The sequence below is a fragment of the Acanthochromis polyacanthus genome, chromosome 18 (assembly GCF_021347895.1).
Source record: "Acanthochromis polyacanthus isolate Apoly-LR-REF ecotype Palm Island chromosome 18, KAUST_Apoly_ChrSc, whole genome shotgun sequence".
NCBI lineage: Eukaryota > Metazoa > Chordata > Actinopteri > Pomacentridae > Acanthochromis > Acanthochromis polyacanthus.
Genome location: NC_067130.1, coordinates 15,108,840 through 15,121,593, shown reverse-complemented (window position 1 = coordinate 15,121,593; position 12,754 = coordinate 15,108,840). Strand labels below are relative to the sequence as shown.

Below are 12,754 nucleotides of genomic sequence, written 5' to 3'. Positions count from 1 at the left end.
GGGAAACAAAATGCTCACATGTTCCCAGGTTAAACCGACCAGCGTTTCAGTAACAAGAGATGAGTCTGTTCCACAACAAGAGCCAGAAATAAGGACTCCTCAAGTATCAGCACAAAGAGGATTCTTGGTCAATGTATGGAATGTAGTCTTAGCTCCATTTCCTTCTAGAGGGATGTCTTCTCATCTCTAGGAAGCTGTTTTTTCTAAGGAATGCAGGACTTAGAGTTGCTCACATGAAATAAAGCTTTACCATATGGAGCTATTTGGAATGAGACAATAGAAAGAAGAGTGTCATTCTTGATCTTTTCTGGAGAAGAAGAGATGCTAGACGAATTTCCTCTCTTTGCTCCCATTGCAACGGAATAAATTTACCAACAACCCAGCAAAGCATTTGTTTTTTAATTATTAAAATTAATGAGTCATGGGAGTCCGTCAGCAGGCCGTGGTGAGATAGTAAGTGACACGGCATGGGGGTTGGTTTTTGGTCACAAAGCCATTCTCCAAAGGGCAACTGAAAGTCTCTGCCTGCTGTAGCCTCCACCAGGGGATGTCTCATGCTGATGAGGAGGGGAGAGGCCGTGGGGAGGAAGTGAAGAAGCTCTGTTATCGAAGAATACGATGGACTGTTCATGAGCTAGAGAGGAAGGATGCTTGGGATTTTGTGTGTTTGTTATGTGCTTTAACCCTCCTGTTGTCCTCATTTACAGGCACCAAAAAATAGTGTTTTCTTGTCTGAAAAAATCCAAAATTAAGTAAGAAAATTCCACAAATTTCTGAAAATTTGCAAAACCTTCAGGAGGAAAATTCCAATAATTCCTTAAAAGTTTCCCTTAAACTTTTTTATTTTAAAAAAATCCCCCAAATTTGGCAAGAAAATTCTTGTAAATATTTCCAAAAAATTTGTAAAAAATCTTCCAAAAAATGAGTAAAAATATCTAAAGTGATTATGTATACATCAACCAAAAGAAAACCAACCAAAGTCCAGCAAATTTCGCTGGATTTTGGTTGATTTTTTGAATCAATGTTCTTAAGAAACGGTTTTAACATTTCTTTTTTTCCCCCACCAAAAAATGTTCAAAAAATTCCCAGAAATGTTGAAAATGTGGACATTAGAAGTTTCACTGTGAAAATATACTTTTTCTCCACATTTTCAGACTTTAGAATGGGTCAATTTGACCCGCAGGATGACACGTTTGCATCAAATGCATGAAAATATTTAACATATTACTGAATAATTTTTTTATTGTTTTTTAATTAAGTCTTAAATGCTGGTACATATCGCATTGTATGTGGGGCATCAGCATGTTGTGTGTATTAACAGAGGTTAATGTTTGTTGCTGAGGTGTTTTCTTGAGAATCTCCCGACTTGTTCCAGGAAAAGGGCCTACTTTTGCTGGTGATTAAGACTGTGCACTCGCACTCGACATACTTTATTGAATGGAAATACTTCAGGTGATGAACTCCCATCTGCTGGCACAGCTTTTTGGCTTGTTCAACAGTTCACGCTGCCTGCCTGCTTCATACTTTAAGTAGCCTAGCCTCCCTGTCTGGCACTGTCTCATCCACTGCAGGAGCAAAATATGGTCACACACTGATGTCTAGTTATGTTGTTTATTCATTACAGCTCTTCAGGTCGTTGCGATCACTGCGGTGCTTTCCGTGCTGATACGAAACTCGTTTCCTCCGAGAGAGCACTTGTATCTCAATCCAACTTTGATACCAAAGTAATAGCGTGTGATGGGTTTAGCTAACTCAACCACCCCTGCTGTGTCTATTTTGGGAAATAGGCTGTCTGTTCCTAAAAGACTGCAAAGTGATTGCTTGGAAACTGCTCCGTTTCTGTGATGTGATTGGTTGCGAGCAGTAGTAGTTTGTAATTTTCTCATCAGGGAAATTTTCTGTGGTGATCAGTGCCAGCCTAATGATGAAACAAAGCATATGAGTAATATTTCAGCGTATGATCTACCTCGAGGCACAGACATGATTTGAACACTATAGGCAAAAGATCCAGTGCCATGGAGAGTCATGAGGACGAGAGATTTGTCATATATTACAATGAGAAAGAGAGAAAAAGCAAAATGTATTAGAAATGACAGACTGGTTTGACTCTTTTTCATAATACAACACAAAACTGTCAACAGTGACCTAAATAATCATCCATCGGGCAAAGAGAGGCTCCGGAACGGACATATGGACAAACTGAGCACACATGAACACACGGCAGCATCACCACGACCTACACACACCTACCTGTCATTGTCAACGCTCCTGAAGCCAGGGAGGATGTGTCTGAAGCTGGAGTTGCGGTCAAGTTTGGGTTGACTCTTGGTGCGTTTTATGGAGCCCTTCAACCGTCGACTGAGGAAGCCCTGATGGAAAAAGACAGCCAATAAAACAGTGTCACTGCTAGTTTGTCAGGAAAGGTTCAAAAATGTCAATCACGGAGCTCAACTTGGCAGCAGGACAGAACATATTAATACGAACATTTACGCTCCACATCCCCAAAATTCGGAGAGGGTGAATGTCATGAATAGTTACGAGGTATTAAATGAGTGTAGATTCCATGTGAGAGCAAGAAAGAAGCTCCCATTTGGAAAAGTCAGCACAAGGTGAACACAAACTACAGTATATCCTGAACATAAAGAGACACAAAAGTACCAGGAACCTATAGCACGTTTGCATACAAGACCTTGACTGAATGCAGATTCTCAAAGAGCACAGACACAAAGCTGGTAGGTCGTATTTATGCAAAAATCACAGATCGTTTCCCACACCGCTAATTATGTCGGCACTTGTGACAATTTTTGCGCCGCTCAAGCGCTGTGTGTTTTGTAATCATTTTCACGCGCTAATTCAGTGGATACACCCCTTTATTAGTTTTCCCATTCTTTTCTTTGTCTGAGTTGTTTGCTCCTTCTAACATCTGCAATCACACTCCCCCAAGCACCTCGCCGTCTCCATGGCAACTGTTGGCTGGCATTAAGAGCGAGAGAATATGAACAAATGAGATGTGGTGCCGAAATGGTGGGATGTCGCAAGTTTGAGAGACGAAAAAATGATTGTCTTTCTGTGTTTTTTAGGTATCATTGCAGGGTAGACGATCAAGAAAAGAAAAATAATAGGACTCTGAATAAAGCAGGTGCACAGCAGTGTTGATAAGGCAACTCAGGGTGACAGCAGAAAGAAGGACTTATCAAGCACACCAATGCAGAACAAAAAAAACCTGAACCAATAAGTGTTCAAATTCAGGGGTAGCTTTTTAACACAATCAAACACAGCAGCTGTTTGTGAGGCTGAATAATAGATGGTGAAGAAACTCATACAACCTCAGAGACAAACCTCTGGTGCTTTAAGCTTATTTCATTCTCATACATGCACACATTTCACATGGCAGCGGCATGCAAAAATCACAGTGGAAAGACCTCCCCAGATCCCGCTCAGGCCATTAACACACCTGTATAATTACCACCTACAGTGCGAACAGGTCGCCCCAGGCAACAATGGGATAGATCTAATTAGAGGGTGACTTCCAGACAGCCTGCCAGCTGATCACAGAGGAGCCACAGCATCCCGATGAACAGCACCTGTCATCAGGAGGCACTCTGGCCTCCGAACAAAGGCTCGCTCATGCCTGTATTTTCAAGCTCATGACAATCACTGGAGTATTAAGGTTCCATTAGTGTCTCCATGCTGCATCATTTTAAGCAGGGGTTTATGGTGTTCTAACTGCAATATTGAGGACATTAAGTCAATTCAAAACTCTTAAAAAAAGTTTTATTTTTGAGCTGTTGATGCAAACTAGCGTTCCACAATGCAAAGCTCAAAGGAAATTGGAGGCGCTACCAAAAGCTGCCAAACATTAAAAAACAAATTTCAGATTGTAGTGAGACAGCTTGAGGAAGATGTTGGAAAACAAAACAAAAACACTAAGTACTAAAGACGCACAGCATCAATTTTACACAAGTTCACTTTGCTACTCGGTCCATGAAAACAGCCGTACAATTTCTTGCGTGACTCTGGAGGCTGCTTTCAAAAGTCTCGGAAAATAACTCAGTTTGAACTTGGTGAAAACAGATTTATAACAGAAAGCATGCATTGCAAGCTGTGACACGAAGTTTGAAAGATGTGGGAATTTACCTGGGCGAGGGAAGTCTAACAAAAGATGTGTATCGTGGGAGATGCAGGATGCCACGTTTTTTTTGGAGCTTTAGCTACACTATGGAGGACAAGTCGGGATTTCCTGGCCTCTGCCGCTTTGATTTTGACCAGGATTTTTTTTTATGTATTTTTTGCTCACATCCAATGTTTGTGAGCTACCACAGTGAACTACACTACGGTGTCAAACTCTGGAGCAAGAGTAACTCTTTTTGGCTTCGCTAAAAGTTAAATTGGCAGAAGTATTCCAAAGTCTGTGACTATAATGTCACTTGGCAACAGAATTTGGGTAAAAAAGTAAACAGATTTCTTACTAAATGCAAAAAAAGCATATATGAGAAACTAATATTGCAAGTAATTAAGTGTAGTTTGAAAATAAGACTGCCTTTATGAATAGATAGTAGATAGAGCTGCACAAGATACCGCTTCAGCATCAACTTTGCAGTCTGTACACGTAAACAGGCCCATTCTTAGAAGTGCAATTTGAAGCACAAATGGATACAAACTCACCTGTTTTTGCTGACTGATGCAAAAAGAAAACTTGCAAGGTTCTTATTTTTACGCCTAATCCATATAGAAAGTCTTTCTTATATAACGTAGTTTCCTCTTTCTTGAGGATACTTGGATATATTGAGTTTTTCCCTCTTTTTTATCCTACCTTATTCACAAAACCCAAATTTTTGCCGACTCCATGTGCGCACAGCAAAACGAGCGAGGAACAGGAGCGAAACAACACGGAAAAGGAAGATCTGGTAGCATAAAAGACACAAAACATAGGCTGTATGGAAATGTTTTGGCCACAGAAAGGATGACTCAGATCGAAAAAGGCGCTTTTCTTGCAACGCAGGAGGCAAAACAACCAATTTGTTTGACCATTTAAATCAGCACCATGAAGCTGTGTATGACAAGTGGTGCAGAGTGTGGCTGCCATTTAAAGCAAAAGACTATTTTGTACGCCTGTGTTACACTATATATATATGAAACAGCTTTTTTTCAGCTTTTTTTAAATTACTTTCTGTTTCTGTTTAATTGCTAAATTTCCCTACCAAATTAGCTCCAGTCATCTGGTGATAACGCCTGTAGTTTCTCAGGTCGCTGTATGTACAAAATGCAGAATAACTAAATATAGCAATGCCAGTTTTTTCCCCAATATTGTGCAGCCCTAATAGAGCCACTGCCACAATAGATTCTCAAGGTTGTGGGAGGGTGTTGTGCATTTAAATGTCAGTTTAAATATGCATTTTCATTCAATGCTTTTTATTTATTTGTATTATTTTATTCACTGTAGATTAATACTGAAGATGAACACTTTTTTGTTTACAACTTAGCTCCCTCTGTATTTTTTTTATACTTTTGCTGTTTACAGTATTAATCTACAATGTACAAAATCATTAAATAAAAACCTCTGAATGAGATGGTGTGTCCAAATTTTTGACTGCTGGTGTATATGAAATTTTTTTTTTTTTTTAAAGTAACACCGGTGTGTGTGTGAGCTTAAACAAATCAGCACAACCACTTATCATTTATTATAATCATCATGTCATGACAGTAGCAACGGATTCTGTGTGCACATTCAGTAACGATCAAAATATGTGCTTATGCTAGTAGCCGAATTAAACACGGTATGTCAGCGTACAGAGAAGTGGGCAGCAAATGGCTTGCTATTGCCACCTGCCACCAGTCAACTCTGTTCGGAGGCTATTAGCTAAATGAACAGGGCTGAGTCACTGCTGTTAGAGAGCGAGACACCTAATGCTCTTGACAGGGCCCTTTTCTAAATCAAACTCTCACTCGCTCTCACAAGTATTAGCCGCGTGAATACATAACTCATTCCATATGCGCATGTGAATGTGTGGGCACTTCGGTTTGTGTGGGCATGCGGTTAAATTAGCATAGACGCCCTTCTAAACAATGACAAACATGAGTCAGACTCGGAATGCATTTACCATCACCCTCAGATCAGCCACTTCGCTAACATGACTAGAGGTCTTAAGATGTTGACTATCGAACGGAAAACATATCGATGCAGCAGAAAAATCAATGACGCCCACATATATGCACAAACACCTTTCCACATTTCCACACGTCATTATTCACAAACCCTCTGAAAGTCATAGTAATTCCATGCTTCTCCCCCTCCGTGGCCCCTGGAGAGTCAGAGCGTCTGCTTCTGTTGGCATATTCACAGCTAGCAAATTAAAATGCTTCTCTTTTCCACATCCGCACGAAATAAGTCAGTGAATAGGAACCCGTCCCTGTCGGCGAGGTGGATTGATTAGCGGCTGCTCATTTTGTTTTTACTTCTCTCCTCCTCGTTGATGGATGGACTCTGAAGAATGGGGCAGAATGAAGAGGAAAACAGACACACAAACCTGTAATTTTTCCGGGAGAACAAGGAATACAGTATTCCTTTCACCCTCTCTACAGCATGTGGACAGTGGCATGACATTAAAAAAAGAGCGCTCTGTAATTCAGTCAGCCTGTCAACGCCGTCACAGAGCTATTAGACAGTGTAAAGGTCAGCAGATATGAACAACCTGTTCTTCCCCCGCCCTCCCAATCAGTCAGTAAGAATGACTGATGCCTGTATTAACATCAGATTAAACCCCACAGGGAGACAAGACACAGTGGGAGCGTCGCAAAAATGTTAGCATGTAATTCGCCTTCAGCACATCCACACATGAGACGGCTGCGAGCGTAAGAGGAAAATAGGCAGGAGGGAGAAATAAAGACGGAGGCACACAGAGAAAAAGAGAGACGGTAAAACAGAGAGAGGACAGAAATAGAGGTAGGACCGGTGCAAGAATTGAGAAAATGACAGTGAGTACCTGCCAGGGAGGGATGAGCTACGGGAGGAGGATAAATGGAAAAAGTGAAGCACAATGCGGAGGTGGCAGACCATGAGTTGACAGAAGAAGCAGGAGAATGAAACTAAATGAGGGGGAAAGTGAGGAGAAAAGCACAGCAAACGAGTGACAAGGTCCCTGGTAGATAAGGGCTGAGCAGAGCACTGTAATAGCTGCACAGGGAATCAAGCCAGAGTTGAAACAAAAACTGGTCAAATACAGTATAATTAAGTTTGTTCAGGCCTGTGGTTTTATATTCGGAGCAGTCTTTGACTTTGCAGATGATTCCGTACTCTATAGCACTGATCGTCACAGAGACGAGATGTCAGACATAAGCTGACAGCTGAAAAACACACGAATATTAAAAGCCTGACAGATTATGCTTTACCATATGTGATCAATTCCTGAAAGCAATATGGCCAAAACTTGGACATACAGAATAAAAACTAACACCAACTGAGATGTCATTGAAGTGACAATTCTGCTGTATGGTAAAGAATAGGCTATCTGACTTGCAGGGATACAATTTCTCAGAGAGTTTAGTTGAATAATATATATATTTATCCAAAATTTAATGTTTAGATTTTGCCATATACCATGTTTGGTCTTCATAAAGTATCACTTGTTTCAAAATGCCATTTGCACACAGATGTAAGATCAGTGTATCACAACCATTGCAAGCTAACAGGGGACATTGCAGTGTCACATGTTAGCATGAATTTCAATGAGCTCTTTAATTAGTCCACATGTCTATGGTTGACAGCTAAGGGGAAGCAGGGGATAGAATAATCTGATTCAACATTCTCAGTGGGGAGGAGAGTCTGGGTTCCCTCTGTCTTGGCTTATCGTACTCGCTGCGGGGAGAATTTGATGTCTTTGAAAAAAGTGTATCCCGAGCTCAGCCACCATAGTCGGTGACGTCAATGCTGACAACACGTTGACATCGATATTTATAACCGGCACATGTCATAATGATTGTTTTAGACACAGCTTTTGGACAATGGTGGCCAACTTTGACTAATGTGGTTTCAAATTTCCAAACACATAAGACCTTGAAACTATTGGAGTACTCAAATTATCACACAACAAAAAGGTGGTTTATGAGGAGTCTGGTGGCACAGCAGCTTAATGCAATGCACCTGAACAGAAAACGCTATTTGGCAGAGAGATACTTTATGTTCATTTGCTTCTCTCTTTCTCTCTGTGCTCATATTTACTATTTTCTCACACAGCTGCATTCCCAATAAAGCTGTTATTTACCTGTTTTTCTGTTGTCAGACAATGAAACGGCTTTAAAATAATGATGACTGAAATGAGGCTCAGTAGGGCCACATGTTTGTCTGATCTTATTAACGCTGATAAATTCACCATACATGAGATTGAAATGACAGCTGTGCAGTGATTTAGGTTAGAGTGTCATAATATTTAAGCTATGACTGAAGACAGTGAGTAATCACACACTAATAAGAACAGGAATTGCCCTCGCTGTTCCATGCTTGTAAAATATCCACTGTGTCCAAGTGTGTCGCGCTTTGTTGAACATGCAGACCAAAATTTTAAACTTCGTTAAAGGAAACATTTATTTCTTTTAGAGCTACACAACAGACTTAAATAATAAGCCCTGTTCTTTATGTATTTTTATAATGTCAGAGTTGCTAGTTTAACATAGAAACTGTTGTCTAAAATTTGTGTGTTTTGGAGAATAATAATTGCTTAATTAATCAACTAACAGATATAATCGATAGATAAACAGTTGTTAGTAGCGGCACAACTATATTACCTTGTGTGCAGTGCAACAGTGCTTCCTCTGTGTGTGTGTGTGTGTGTGTGTGTGTGTGTGTGTGTGTGTGTGTGTGTGTGTGTGTGTGTGTGTGTGTGTGTGTGTGTGTGTGTGTGTGTGTGTGTGTGTGTGTGAGCGTACACCAGTGTTGCATACCTGATTGTAATCTCAGCCTGTCAAAGTCCATTAAATCAGCACTAATAGTTCAGCTCAATTTTATCGATGTGCTTTTCTTAGCTATTTTTTTTCTTCATGAAATTAAAGCAAATGCTCGCAACAAGTTAATTCTATTCCCTTGGCTTGGCAATTCCAGTCTCTCCTAATGGGGGCTGATAGAATCAGTGCCTGGACAATCAGCAGGGTGTTCCCTGCTTCCACATCAACCTCTCTTGCCCTCCTCTAGCACAAACTGATGAAAACAAGAGACATACCTGTCCAATTAGACCTCCTGCTATTATCTGAGGGGAGATGGGAGGTGGGCAGAATGGAGTCGGGCAGAGATTGGAAAAGGAGCTAAGCTACAATGGAGAATCAATCCAGCCAGCGAGCGCAATCAGCGGGATGGGAACGTGACAGACTTAGATAAGGCTTGTTTGTCTGCTCTTTAAACAAGCACTGGATAAGAGAAGCTACCAAGTTGTAACTTTTATAGTCAACGTTTGAAATCATCCACTATTTTTGAATCGGCTGTGGAAGATTAGGCTTTGAAGAGATTTTAGTTTTCGCCCATTCCTGCTGCTGAGAAATTGTTTGTGAGAAGAGCTGGAGGAGTGCTTATGTATGTGTATGTGTGTGTGTGTGTGTGTGTGTGTGTGTGTGTGTGTGTGTGTGTGTGTGTGTGTGTGTGTGTGTGTGTGTAGACATTGAACCCAGTCTCTGCAAAGAACATGAGAGAAAAACATTTTGACAGATTTAGCTCAAGGCCTAGGAGGGGTACTTTAGATGTCACCACAACTCTTTTCACTGGAAAAGTGCGGGGTGGTTTGTCACTGCTAAAAGTGGGGAGATGCAGGAGAGAATAAGGAGAAAACAATGCATGTCATCCTGTCTGCGTTACAGCATTAGCGCCTGCACATTGTCGGTCTCCCATCCTATCTACCTCTCTATCCATCCATTGATCCATCCCCATACTGCATCTGTTGTTTCTTTCTCCACAGCATAAGTGCTGTTTTTTGGATCAATACTCCCTGGGCTGCTGATATTATCTTCTTCTGTTTCATTCATTTCTCAGCCAATATCTAATAAAGGTTTTTGACAATATTGGTATGGGGCAACTTTGCCTGTGATACCACCAGAGTCCAGAAGGTGGCAGTATTTGGAAAACTGCGGAATAGGATCAGATATCTTCTGACTAAGCTTACTGTCTTTGTGCAAGGAAGTCACCACTGCTTATTAATGAGAAGTAAGTTGTGGGCATGTGATGGAGACAGGATGACTTTGCTGCAGTGCTCCTCCAACCCTCTTTCCCCTGGAGAGTATGAGTGCTTAAGAGATGCTTAATCAATATTTAGCCTGTCTGTCTGACCTCTTCTGGCTCCTACAAGCTTGCATTTCTACTGTTGTTTTGGGTTTTTTTCAGTTTATGTACTCAGTCCTTCTAGAAAATATCAAAAACAACAAAAAAATTAATCCTTCAATGTCAAATTTTACATTATTCTAAAAAAAAAAAAGCAAGTAAAAAAATGTCCAAAAAGACATACTGCACTTAGTGTACATGCGCACACTCACCCTTGAAATACCCTGACTACTTTTTATATGAGAAGATGAGAGCTTTTGCGTCTCTGGCTCAGCAAATTGTGGCAATTTTATAGGTGTAACTCCTAAAATAAAGTTTCATTTCAACAAGCACTTTAATCTCACTCTGCAGGTGGTCCAACACTAAGGGGTCTAGCCTATTTTTTATGATTATAATTACTGTGAGCTATTACTTGAGGCGACCTGGTTTGATTTTTGTCGTAACTGCACATCAGCTTTAGGTGGAGTTTCCAGTGCTGAAGACTGCTGATGGTGTGAAAAAGAAGAAAACACATTTTCCTTTTTTTCCAGGAACAACGCAATAATGTTGTTGCCCTAAAGTTAGCCCCTTGGTGTGCTGCTAAGGCATTAAATAGGGTGATAGTGGGAAGATTTGTTGTTTATGAGAGACTGAGCGCTGAGAGCTAGTGGCCCTGCTGGCCTAACTTCGAGTGTTTACAGTTCACCTCTGGGTTGTCATCTCCCTAACCATTATTTATTGATGGAAATATGCACTGCTAATTGCTAATTATCATTGATGACTCATAGCGGAATTTTTTGCTTCATTAACTGACTGTTTATCTATTGAATTAAACATGGCAGGAAGCATAGCAGAATTACAGTAGGATGTCAGACAAAGGACTGCTCTGCACTTGTGTGTGTGCTTATGTGTTTGACAGTGAGACAATGAGCTGGTAAGTCAGTGAACGACAGCATTGTGTGTGTACAGGTGGACGTCTTAGCTTAGCTTACTGGGAAGCATGTGGATGTCATTTGGAAAAAAAACTCGCCGAAAAATCACAGAGGATGTAAAAAGGCACAGAAGGATCGTGTGCTGAATATAAACCCAAGATGTGTAGATGGGCGATCTGCAGACGCCAAACATCAAAGGCCCCAATCCAACATTTGAAGTAAATGAGTTTCAGATTGGCATGGCTCCATCTGGACACCAGACCAGTCGCCTGAAAACATTAATCTATAACCAACAGCATCCTCAGGCACACTGGGGCCGGAGACGATGACAAAGTCGGAGGGTAAAAGAAGAAAAGGGAAGACGGACGATACATTGAAAACAAACTCACAGTACTCACGGTGACTCTGAAAGGTGTGGCGGCGGTGGACGTGGGCTCCATGGTGGGTGTGCTCTTGTCTGAGGACCCTGGCATACTGCGTCGGCGTCCTGTCCTCTCTGGAGGAGACTCTGCAAACACACAAGGAACTTTGTGTTGTCAAACTGGTCTATAAACGAAGAAAAATACATGTGAAAGAAATTTAGGCAAACATCATAATTTCCTCTTGTGTCTAATTAGTAAGAGGAAACTGTGTGCAGGTAAAATACAGAAATCAGCTCCTCTATAGCTCACCGATTAAGACATTGTTACTCATTTGTTTAAGCCAAACAAAGTGTTAATTAGTGAATTTTACCGACACTGGAAAGTGTATTTTCAGCTTCCTGGCCCTCTGTTCATCCCTGATTCTAGTCTTCTGTCTGCATGCTGGCTTTGACTTCATATTTATCCCACTGACATCAGTGGTATTGATCTACACAGTGGTGCACCTTGAATTTTGAGTTCTACAGAGAAGATCTGGCATTACTGTCAGTGTCTTATCACTCTGACATCCAGACTGACTTGACCAACTTTTTTTAACGCTGTCTGAAGAATCCAGAGGTCAAAAGGAAACGCACACAAACTCGCGAGGGAAACATACAAACTCCTAACAGATGCAACCTGGACAGAGCGTCAAACTGAGCTAAAACAATGAACCGAAGGCAGACCTTTGACACTGGCAGCTTGACAGAAATAAAAGTGTGGAGGTTGGAGTGCCAAATAGGCCTAGTCTGGAGTGACCTGGGTTCAATTTAAAACTCCAGACACATTCTGCAGAAAGACAGTGTTCTGGTATGAGTGAAACTTCAGTATTAAAACATCGAAAACTCGGCATTAACATTTGCTTGTACAGTACAGTTTAATATCACAAGTTATAATAGAACACAGTGAATCTGAAAGAATATGTTGGTCACGTCTTCCATTTTCTAAAAACTACTTCATATGATCTAAAGAGTTCTACCTTAATCTTCCTATTCATGATTTTCTCCACCATTGTCTGCTTACTGAACCTATCTTTTATTTTTTTTTCTTATCTTCTCTGTCCATTATATATCCGTGTTTCTAACTTTCTCTCTGAACTTTGCACAGATCTGCATGAATGAGCTGTGAAAGAGTCAAATACCGAGCAT

At 40.8% G+C, this 12,754-nt stretch overlaps 1 protein-coding gene across 9 annotated transcripts in view; it reads right to left on the bottom strand.

Moving 5' to 3' along the window:
• Positions 1–12,754, bottom strand: part of dab2ipb (DAB2 interacting protein b) — a 193,140-nt gene that overhangs the window by 86,627 nt on the left and 93,759 nt on the right. For 6 of the 9 annotated variants that reach the window (XM_051938113.1, XM_022192489.2, XM_051938112.1 and 3 more), the window contains 2 exons: positions 11,598–11,716; positions 2,251–2,369 (listed from right to left, as the gene is read on the bottom strand). In XM_051938113.1, coding sequence (XP_051794073.1) covers positions 2,251–2,369; positions 11,598–11,716 — 238 coding nt within the window. The remainder of the gene's footprint in view (positions 1–2,250; positions 2,370–11,597; positions 11,717–12,754) is intronic. The other 3 variants (XM_022192490.2, XM_051938117.1, XM_051938115.1) reach the window with 1 other exon arrangement.